Here is an 11964-nt window from a genome sequence, read left to right as displayed (position 1 = left end):
CTTGACAGGAACAACCCCTTATAAACGATAAACCCCCATGTCCTCCAATGAAAACACACTACTACTTTCCTCTTGATCTCACGTCCGGCGGACTCAACTTGTTTGTGTTTTGAGGGAGTCGCAGTGGACACGGGCTTCTCGCTAAGGTCAGATTTGTGAACCCGGTGTTGGTTGTCGGGTGTAATAAACCTGCAGCAGGATGGAGAACAGTCTTCCTTCCCATGGGACAAGTGGGACTTAGGAAACAGTAAAGTGACTGTTGCCGGCCGTGTTTAACTACTCAGTCGTTTTTTTTTGTCTTCGTCAGCATCTCCAGCATCTCCGATCCCTGCTGCACCAGGGATCTGAGAAGGGAATCGAACCGACGACCAACCTCCACCGGGCCCCTGGACTCCACGGAAGCATGCTGGCTGCCATGCTGCGCCAGAGCAGTGGTGGTGGATCAGGAGGAGGCGGAGGTGGTGGTGGTGGTGTTGTTGGTGGGAGCGAAGGAGGAACCAAATTCCCTCTGAGCATCTCCAGACTCTCCGGCTCCGGCTCGGGGCCCCCGATGGCGGGCAGGACCCCCAGGGGCGGCTCTGTGAGCCCTGACAGCCCAGATCTCTCCGCCTCGGACCCAACCTACATCATGCAGCTGGTCAGCGACGTGCGCAAGTTTGCAGACGTGCTCCTCCACCTCAAAGAAGTTTTCAACTCCAAAGGTACATTTGTGAGGCGAGTGGGCCACTATTTTTCCATTTACACTATTATTTATGCTGTTTTTTCTTTGCCTGCAGTGACAAACATGGCCTTGTAACTACGAAGGTATTGACATGTCAAACTTGGTTGTACAGCTGTTATAATTTCAGCCACCAGAAGTGTGCCAGCCTCAAGCACTTAAGTTATTAAAATCCTTTTTATCTTATCTCCATTATCTGGAGTTGTAAATGCTACCGCTTGTATGAATTGATAACATGGTAACATTTGTGGCGGTAAATCAAGGATGTCAGGAATATGGATAGACCCGTAGACACGGATATTAGCCTTTGCTGTAAGACTAGTATTTTTTTTCGGCTTATAGAAGCATGCAGGTTCCCTTTTTAAATCAAAGCTTGATGTAGAATACAGTGTGTGTGTGTGTGTGTGTGTGTGTGTGTGTGTGTGTGTGTCTGTGAGAGGGGTGGGGGTTTGGGAGCAGCTGAAAGGATTTGCAACAGAATGCAGTTGCCTGTCAAGTGCTGTGTACACACTTGCTTTCGCCGGAATGTACACAGTCCCAGGCCCTATCTTACCTGCTGTGTTTGGCGTGGCCTTGGCCGCTTGGTCACTCAACCATCCTTATCTTTTCATTTCACCCCTGCAAAAAGGGAAAACAAGCCTGAAATATTTTATGTATGTATTTCATGTATGTTTTATGTACAACGGTCACAGCCGTTGTACATGATATGACAATGGTAAGGGTGCATTAAAACGATCGCAATTCCTTTTGTTTTGAATTGTTTCCTCCCTTTTATTTGGAATTTTTTTTGTAATTTAAAAGTAGCAGAACAACAATTATGTGATCCATACATTTTCTGCGTCACTTTACCTGTTTTCATATATTTCTGATCACAGTATATCAGACAAAGGTGGCGCATCATGCAACAATACAAGAAGAAATATTTATCGTCACATTCAGTTATACTAAGAACACAACATCAGCAGATTTGACCACTGCATTTAACCCATCATGGATTAACTATGAGCAGAAAGCAGCTCAAGAAAAGCAGTTGGGGGTTGAGTGTCTTGCTCAACAAACCTTACACAGACCAGAAAGAACCAGGAAATCGAACAGGGAATGTTCGGTTCCAAGATGACCTCTTTAACCCTCTGAGCCACACTGCCCAATATTCATTGACGCTTCAAAAAAAATTGAAATATTTTTGCCAAGGGAGGTTAAATGAGACAGACTGAAGGTGCCTGGAGGACGTGGTGATTGTGACCCGCTGACCTTTCGAAAAAGACTCCTTAGCTTTTCTTTTTCTTTTTTTGTCTGAAGAGGTCACCGGTGGTGCTTGACCCGGCTGACGGGGCAGAGATTTGAGCGACCCGCCAACATGCTGCACATCAAGGCAGTAAATCGCTGCGTTTAGGCTTCACCAAGCCAATGACGTCTCGATTTACGGGGGAGAAAATACATCTTTGGTGTTTGTGCCAGTCCCCATCGGCTGTCCGCCTTGATCTAAACGTGATCCAACACAAACACCGCAATTTAATCACGCTTATCGAGGCTATCGGGCAGGTTTTTGCTGTATGACAAGGCTGCATTAGTGTCATGTGGGACTCTCATTAGGAACCGGTTCGCAAAAACTACATCATCTCAGAAAGTTAATTGCGTGGAGTGTCAACAAAAAAATGTCCCATGAGTGAAAACATGTGAGTCCAGCAGAGTGGGTGTGGTGAGCGGCTTGTTTTGTGTACGTACAGGAAAAGGCGGATTGTGTCAATTAGGCTAATGGCCACGTCCAAAGAAAATAAAAAACAACAACAGAATCTACCAGAACTGAGAGTCGGCAAATTGACCAAATAAATAAGACTCAAACTCCACCAAAAGACCACTGATATGGGTAACCCGGCTGCGCTACTGGACGCTCACAAGTGACGGAAGGGATGGGATTTTTAACCCCTGCCTGAAATTACAGCAACAATGTTCGGTCCTGAGCGCTCATATCTCTCGCTGAGATACGCCAAAGAGGCAGTAACCAGCTCGGGGCCTGGTCGCCCTATCTCACCGTCCGAGAGGTGAGCCTGACACCCTCCGTCCCGGGAGGCGGCCCGGATGCTGCTGACAGCTGGCCGCTTTTGCTGAAAGGCTACTTTCCCAAGTCCAAAATAGCAGGGGGCTATGAGAATGGCCCCTGAGGGGCTTCTCCAGCCAGTTGTGCAAAGAGACTTTTTCTGTTTACGAAAGTATTTGTTTTTCATCCTTAAATGGTAATTACTGCATGGCTCCTGTTGACTGGTGGTTTTGCAGTTGTTGATGCAAGCCACCGCGTTTTGTAATTTTGTTACTATTTCCAAGGAATGAATACTTTAAGTTCCTCCGGTGGTGGGAGTGTTAATGACCTGCTGCGTGACAGATATTTGCATCGGTTTTTTAAGGTCGTGACCTTGTCCGGTGCTCTCTTGTGAATGACATGTCATTAAATGGATGGGATAATTATTTTGCGGTTTGTCCTCCACGGGGTCACAGAGGACTTTCAGAGATCATATGAGCAGAAGGGGTGGTCTGCGTGGCCTTTGTGTTTGACGGTGAATTGGGGCCTCTCAGACCTTCCGACATAAGATTAGAGCAACAAATATTTGGCCGTTGTTAGTGTCTTCATTAGGCCCGAGGGTGACCCAGCCTGTTTTTGGAGCCGGGTGCCGGCGCATGCTCGCAGTAGCTCTCCGACAGATTACCGCGCGCCTCATCTTCTATTTCAGGGTACGTGATTGTTTTTGTTGTGTTGTGACACTCAGGTGTGTCAGCTGTGTTTTCATGCTCCGACTCTACCAGGCAGAATGACAGCCAATTTTACGCGTCAGCTGCTTCACAATAGAAAATTACACTGGCAAGCATTTATTGAAGCTGCAGCCAACAGGGTGTTACAGCAAAGATGTATTATTTGAATGCCAAATTTCATATTTTCACACAATGAAGTGCCGATCCTCGGGGTTCGGATTAGTTTGGATTGCAGCCAAGGAGGTTTGCTTTCTTGTTTCGATGAATGAGAACCTTTAGTAAATTTCTTCCCTTCTTGTTGCAGTTCTTATGCCACTTTTCATTTCATACACATTAGCTAAAACCAAGTTTAAAAGTCTATAAAGAAAGAGCATTCAGATTTCCTCTTTTCCCCCAAATAGTTGTCTCTTATAAAGAATTTGTTCAAACAAAACAAGCCATTTAATTTGCATTCCTTATAAAAGGGTGATGATTATTACTCTACTTTTAATATATCATACTGCCACTATCAATTCTCAGGGCAAATTCATGCTACTTTTCAGCAGCCAGACAGCCTTAAATCAAATCTGCTTAAGCGGTTTCTGTCATTTTACACCCCCTTCCCTTTTTAGTCTCAAACTTACCTCAACGCACACACAGTAGAACAGTCCATTTATTATTTTAATCCAGAAAAAGTACACAATTACCACCATTGTAACACTAGAAAGATTTAATTGGTGGAGCTCCCAAGATTTTTGCAAGTCAGGCAGGGCCCTTTGTGTTGAGCTAAACATTACTCAATGTATGTCATCATTGGGAGGTAATATTTTCTCAGGAGATTAAAAAAAAAATCTATTAATTCATGTTCCTCTAGAAAACTTCACACTTAAAAAATAGGAGCAAGATGAAAAATACAATGACTAACACAACCAACTCCCACAATGTGAGGGTTGAATCTCATTTCAGCATGTATTAAAGCATGGTATTGTCAATAATGTATGTCATGCACAGTCCCCACACTTCTTTATCACATCAGCTGTTCGGGAGTAGAGGTGTCCTCTGTCAGTCAGTGCGTGTGCTTGTGACTCTCTGTCTCTGTGCATGTTTGTGGGTTGTAATCCGATAAAAAAATACACGATAAGAATTCCACAGTGTGATATGCAAGACAGCCTTTTTGTGATAGAGCACGCTGTGAATTTTGCTTCTAAAACTTACTTTACAGGGTAAAGGCTAGCTTTGTTTTTCAGCCTCTAATTGAATTACATAGGTTTGTTTAGGTTTTTTTTTTGTGCTTTGCCATAACTCTAAGGCTCTGTGGGAAACTAAATCTGGTACGGGTCTTAAGAGAAAGACCCAATACCCCTTCCTAAATCACCCTCTGTAAAATACCAACCTAAAATTAGCCGTACATGGGCTTTTCACAAACCATTCCAGACTTTCTTAGTGGCTGTTGCTATTCTCTGTTTGGACAGCCTTATCCCACTGGGTCCGGGATCTGCTGTAAAGCATCGCAAGTCTGTTCTTGCCCCACAAAAAGTCCCTTTTATGGTGCTATTACTGTTCCCGTATTGAAAGCCCCTTTAAATGATTCCAAATATGAGCCAGCTAACCTCTGTGGCTCCAAAGTCATCGCGTGAAGCAGCAGCGATGCTTCGAGACTCAGATTATTTTTCCGTGCTTCTCGATTTAATCAGACTGGACACTTATCTCGCTCATTAAGCTGCCTAAAGGGATTTGTTGCATTACCTTAATTATTTAAGTGCTGCTATCGTTTGAGCATCCGTTTATACAATACTAGAATTTGCTCATTGGAATCGCTGCCAGCCTGGATGTTGGGTTTCGTGACATATGGCACCCCCATCCTGTTACCCCCTCGTCCGAGGAAACAAATCATGCAATGAGGCCCTTATCAGCACTGGCTTACCCAAAAGAAAAAAGAAAAACATTTAAAAAAAATTAATCAACTTGTAATGATTGTTTTGGAGTTGGAACCTAAGGGAGCTGCCTCTTCATGCGTGTCTCTCTCCTTCCTACCCCACCGCAAAGATTTATGGTTGTTGGACGCTGTTTTTCGCTGGGCCAGCTTTGTTCTCGGGGGTGGGGTCGACGTCCACGTAACGTTTCGATAAAGCTCTAGGATTCCCACGCCCCAAGAGGCTCCATCTCTAAAAAAAAGAAGTTATTTTTATTCCAAAAGAAGAGCGTGGGGAAATGAATATGTGCCACACAGTCATGCTTTGAGCATCATTGAGAAATCTATTTCTCCCTCAACTGAGGATACCACAGTGAAAGCAAAAATTATTTGCAGTGATGGTAATAAGTCTTTGACATCGCTGTACCTGGTCGATGAGGAATAAAGAGAATAATCTAGTGGATGTGTGTGTGCAGGGTTGCTGTATCTTCTAAGATAGGATTTATATGCAAAGTCTTTGAAACCGTTTCTGCCAAACCTTTGTCATGAGAAAAATAATAAACTGGTCTCTTGTCCAAATATTTGTAACTCGCAACAAAGTGGGGAATCCAATGTGCATCCACGGCCTCCATCACTCAGAAAATCGATGGTGGATTTAACTAGAGGCTGTTGATGGTATGAAGGGGATACCTTCTCTAGTCCTGCAGGAATTAAAGCTTTGAAAAGAAGTGGGCTGGTTTATCCTCTCAATAATCTTAAGTAGCCCCTGAATCTGCAGGTTCCAGCCCAGTATGGGATTAAAGTCTAGAATCACGAAGGTGGAATTAATTTGACAGAAGGCACTTTTTGAAACATGTCGGCAGTAGATTGATGAAGAACACTCAGAATTAGAGATACTTTTTTCCACATTAGTCCTTTTTTCATTTAAATTTGTGATTCATTATCAGCTTTTTTTCATAGAGCTCATAAAGCACAAACTAGGTTTAATATCCACTATGGATAGTTTGAACAGACCGGTTTTATATCTATAAACCATGAATCCTTTTTTTTTCCTCTTTAAAAGCATCTTTCTCAGCATTGAAAGCTATTTATGCAGGTGCAAAAGAAATGTCAGAAAAATGGTCTGGCGATGACAGCTTCCATATGTAAATATTGCCTTTAATTTTTCCTCCTTCCTTTAGAAAACCATCACTTCCTACCAGAACGGAATCTTCTTATTCTCGTAATCACACTCTCAGTATCCCAAAGTGCTATTCATCATTTTTTCTCCTAATTTTTTGTTCACTCCTGATACTTGTTGCTTGTTAGTCTGCCAGAGCTGACCTCAACGTACACATGCATGTGACTGTGTCAGCCCACCCCATGCTGAGAGCAGTTCGCACTCCGTCAAAGGCCGGGGAGGAGAGAGGAGGATGAGCTCGGCACTCGATATGTTTAGGACCAAAGCCCGGGTTTGAGGTGGAGATAAACAGACTGAGCGTGAAGTAGAACCAGGTCCTGTCCTCTCTTGTGAGACTCAAATTAGGCTCCGTTGGGGTGTAGAGGGCTAAGGGAGGAACGTCTGACCATTTAGCTGTGATTCAACTTACAAAGCTGTGCAATGCACAAGCTCAAATACCTGCATTTCTCACAATAAGCTCCTCAAACCTTCAGTCGTTTATCCACCAGGCCGCCTGGCGTTTGAAATAGACAGGTCGGTGTAAATAATCGCTTTCACAAGCCCGAATATCTCAACTGTGTAGTTGAGCTTTTAATTGTAGCCATGGGAAGAATACAAACAGTTCCTTGTTTGGTCAAGCAGCCTTTGTTTGTCTCGTGGGTACTTTTTTTGTTTGCTCAACATATTCTTAAAATGCAAATTGGCATGGTAATTTTTCATTAGATTTATCTGTTATGGTCTAAAATGAAATCTCCACCATACTTTGCTTTTATAAGTCTGAGATATTGACTGTTCATTTTATTTTTCTGGATTTTAGACAATTTATTTAACAAAATACTTCTATTATTAAAGTGACTGCTGTGGGAGGCAAAAACAGAGAAAAAAAAAAAAAACTTTTCTAGTCTGAAAACAAACAAAAGAAGCCTTTGTCCTGGGATTATGATGATAGCAAAGCCAAACATTGTGCACTCACTCTCAGGTATGTGTTTTACCCTAATGTGCAGCCCCTCACCTCCTAGTTCTGTCCCCTGACAGGTGGCTAAGGGGCCCATCTTTGTACTTAGTTGGACAAATCTTCCAGCTTCCTTTCCTGCAGATGCTCCGCTGCCTCCAATACACATCTTGGGGAGCAAGTGTGGTCTCTAATGCTTGACTAGTTTGGCTGCCCGCTAGAGGTTGCATGGTGGGAGGATTTGCAGTTTCTCTTAAAGAAAGCATAGTTGGAATGCCAGCCTTCATGGCTTCACGTCAACAGTAGGCGGTGGAGGTGGTGCTGTGGGGGTATATCTGGAGAGAAAGGTTGCCTGTCTTTCCTCACTGTGATAGACAGTTCCAAAGAGAAATGAAAGGGGGAAAACAAATTCCTCACTCCACACTGGGCATCTCATTTATATGCTAAGAACTGTAGAGAGAAATATCCAAGGATAAGGATAAACATGTCTATTGGCTTGAAAATAGATTTTTGAACACTTTCCCAGGGCACCCTCGCTGTTAAGCATAATTCGTCTCATCAGGTCTTAATTACCGGGTTTCGCTGTATATCTGTTTTCATTAATGCTCAATGATTGTTGGAAAGTTCATTCCCTTTGGTTTCCCAAGCTAACAGCTAACGCGCCTCACAAAAGGAGTAGCCTTTAAAGTAGGAGTATAAAAGCCCCCCCACCTATGTTAAAGGTGCTGTGTATGTAGCCTGGGGCTCTTTTTAAACACCACCTCTTTGTGTGTGCAGTCATGGGAAATAGAGCTTCAAAGGTGAAACAACAGGGAATGCCTCTTTATAAGTACGGAGGTCCAAGAAGGCAAAGTTTGTCTGTCTTACCAGCTGCATGTAATCTGCTAATCCGTAGAGTGGGTAGCTGGTGGTCTGCCGACAGAGATTGAGCAGGACCACTGACCACAGGAAGCATGCTGAGGAGGGGAATATCAAGGGATACATTGGCCACCCATTGCAGCGACCATGCCTGAGTGTTAAAGGTTAAGTGGACCCATTTTGCAAGTACCACTTAAAGTTGCACAAATGGTTAAAATTTGGAAAGGGCATTTTTAGCCACTGAATTGAATACCCAATTGATGATGCGACTTGAAGAGGTTATTATGAAAAATGCGGCGTTTCATCCTCAACTGTTTTAGGGGAATCCTTTTGAACAAATCTGAGGTGATGGAGTCACACGGTAAATGATTGTAAGGCCCACATTTCATCGTTTGTCTTTTGAAGGTGACGGGGGAATTTAAAAGGAACCTTATGAAACTAACCCATACCACAGGCCATTGAAGAATATCTTTGAAACAGTTACCACTTCAGGGTCATTTTAAGTTAGTTGAGGAGAGGGGACCTGGAATCTCCAGTTGTAGTCAAACTCAATTGGACACACCGAGAGGTTTTGATTGTCATTAGTCATGGCTATCCCATCCAACATCCTCTTTATCCCCTTTTGCCATGTGATCGGACCTCTGCAGACCCAGTTGTGACATGTTTAGTGATTTCACACTTGCTTTGTGGCAATAAGCACCCTGCCATCCACTCAAATTTTGTGAAGCATAAATAATCCATTGCTCCCATGATTTGCAGTGCATGACTGAGCATAGCTAGGGTCACAGTGAAAGGAATGTTGCCAAGTCATATTGTGTCAGGCTCTGGTGGATGTTTTGTGTTTCAGAATCATACATTGATACCAGAGTCCCAACAGTCAAAGTTGTCATTTAGAATGTATATTATCCCTTGAGCCAAGCGACTGACTTTGTTTTAGCACTAATGGGTGCTATTGTTCTACTTTACCAGACCCCCGGCTGTCATACAGATTCTATCACACCAATGAAAATGCTCTTTCAGAGCCCACTTGTCAACACCTGTGAAAGCAGTATCTCTTCACAGTGCATTCAGAAACTACAACGATGAAGCGTAACCGTTGCATCGATTATGATGGTTGTTTTTTGGTAAAATAAACCACACGTCGGTTCAGAGCTGTAAATTTCTTGCAAATAATTCACAAAATCAGTGTATACAACTTGTTGACATGAAAATTGAAAATGCCTGAGCTCCCGGTTGGGTTTCAAGGTGCTTTGTATTGTCTGATGTCATTTTGATCATCCAGCGTTTTCACGATGGATCCCCAGCTATCTTGCACTTTTGCAACTCGGTCTCTGTCACTAAATAAGAGGCTGGAATGTTGGGTTTCCATGACGCTAAAGAAGTAAAAACCTGGCAATGTATTGCTGGCTGCCTGCAAGCAGCTCCTGATCCGCGGCCTCCTTCTCATCAGGATCAAGGTTTTGATCCCCCTGTAGCTTTCATTCACTAGCGCTTATTATGCCCTGGAATGTCGCTCGCTCTTTCCTTGTCTCCCCTACTAGGGCAGGGATGTGGGGTGCATGGGTAAATTTGGGACAAATCCCAAGGGAGAGTAACTACCCTAAAAAACACACAACCCCCTTCCCTTTTTTCCTCCCATACCCACAAGAGCTCCTCCCCAATCACTCCCTTACCATCCTCCCACCCTAGCCATCAGACTTGGACAAAAACACACACTCCAATCCCTCTGTCTCTGTGAAAAGTGAAAAGCTGCCGTTGTGATTTATTGTTCCATAAATGCTTCATGCGGCAAGACCCATGAGACATTCTGTCCCACTGTTTGCTCGTGGCCCCCATGGACAATAGTGAGATTTTTGCACTCAAACAAGTCCCCACTCAAAACTCTATGTTCTTCCCAGGGGAACAGGGAGATCTTCCCAGCAGCTTTATATGATGTTTTGTTGTTTGAACTAATATTTGCAAGTTTGAATGTTTGCTGCCATTGAACTCTTTTCCACCAAACAGTCCTATGGAAGCTACTTCTGCTGTTTTAGAAAACTGACAATACCGCTGTAAAAACAAAATAGGCATTTTTCAGATTTGCCTCTGACAGGTCCTCTTTGGTGGTACGAAACCTTCTCTTTGTTTTATTCCCCCCGAGAACGGCAATTGCGGGGTTAAATAATCCGTTGCTGTACATTATCCCGTGTCCTGCTGGGCTGGTGGACACAACCATAATGTCTTGCTAATTAGCCTCCATTTAGGATGGTCCAATAGGCCACACAGCCACTATTGAAGATAGAAGGCCATAAACCTTTGCAAAGGAAGACTCTGTCTCATGGACATTCACAGTTTAAGTGCAGTTTCATAAGGAACCTCTAGCTTGCTCAAGCTCGATGTCTCCAGGGATTCAGTTACTTGGTCGATGAATGGCTCACATAGTGTGCGTAGGGATGATTTAGGCCATTGTGTGTATTTGGCCATTCAAAGGATAATCTCAGTAAAAGGGATCAAAAATATCCAGGACCTATTAAGGGCTTAAGAAATGAAGCAACTTGCTGTCATTTTTGACGCTATTATACAATTGTGGCAAGGGATTTACGTATGAAATTCTGAGAAATTAGATCTTGAGGGAAACTTGATTTCACGTCAAGGATGAAAAAATATTAAATACACGTTTTTATGTACATTTTCTGGTCTTAGTCAGTGCTCACTCGTTATTTATAAAATGTCCTTATAGTGACCACTGACAGCGACCCTATGTTGCCCACCTTAACAGTTCTTATATCATGATTGGAGTGTACCTTTTCCGATATATTCCCCACAAAACGATGCAAATAACATACAATCATAACCCTTTCACCCTATCTTGCTGAATATTCCAGAATTTCTCCATGTTCCGTTGTCGGCATTTACGCAGAGGGTCAGGAGGATCATTATACTGGCTCAACATCATAGGGTTTGTGAGCCATCAGTTAAAAACTATTGCGCCGTGATCCACTGTTCCCATATTGGAAGAGTGGGGAAAATAGCATCGACATTTTATATCTCTATTTGAAACTTGCATCTCATATGTCAAGATATTTTCCATATATATTTCCAACAAAGCAAATGACTCTGAAAGCCCCTGGGCACTGCTTGTATAGCAGTCATACTCCCAGTTTGAGTTGTGGCTTTGCCAGAAGAACACTGCTGGCGCTCTTCTCTGCTTGTGAGGAGTTGGGCAGCTAAAACAAAAGGAGTAGGGTCTTTTGTCATCAGAGCCACCAGGTTTTCAGCACTGGATGGAGTTGTGCATGACAGCTGATGAAGATGAATGAAGATGGTTGCCGTGGCAAAGGATAAGACTCTCCAGGTCCTGCGGAGAAGCTGTTGGCCTGTTGAATGACCAGGGGATGTTGGCATGGAGTACCTCATGCTGTTTTTTGATTGGTTGATTTTTTTTTGTGTGTCTTATGTAATAACATTGGCAACAGTATAAATGGCTAATTTTGGCAAGTTTTTTTAATTTTAACAATCCCTTTGCCGAGATGGTTGTCTCATGTCTTTCTTTTCCTTTTGGGTTTGTTCACCTGAATTCACAACTTGACCCCTTTGAAACATAATTTTCCGTTCTTGCGGCGCTGGCCCATCATGGATGTTCTTTTTGTACTCACTGCTTA

The 11964-nt window shown here is 43.3% G+C and overlaps 1 protein-coding gene across 3 annotated transcripts in view; it reads left to right on the top strand.

Moving 5' to 3' along the window:
• The window catches only part of arhgap29a (Rho GTPase activating protein 29a), a 34876-nt gene that overhangs the window by 497 nt on the left and 22415 nt on the right, over positions 1-11964 (top strand). For 2 of the 3 annotated variants that reach the window (XM_086151492.1, XM_086151490.1), the window contains exon 2: positions 308-701. In XM_086151492.1, coding sequence (XP_086007618.1) covers positions 404-701 — 298 coding nt within the window. In that variant the 5' untranslated portion in view covers positions 308-403. Of the gene's footprint in view, positions 1-7; positions 702-11964 lie in introns of those variants that run through there. The other variant, XM_086151491.1, reaches the window with a different exon arrangement.

This window comes from Fistularia commersonii, chromosome 8 (genome assembly GCF_037954325.1).
Source record: "Fistularia commersonii isolate RoL2024-O1a breed Wild chromosome 8, RoL_Fcom_v1.0, whole genome shotgun sequence".
Classification (NCBI taxonomy): Eukaryota; Metazoa; Chordata; class Actinopteri; order Syngnathiformes; family Fistulariidae; genus Fistularia; species Fistularia commersonii.
This window is presented reverse-complemented; position numbering and strand designations above follow the sequence as displayed.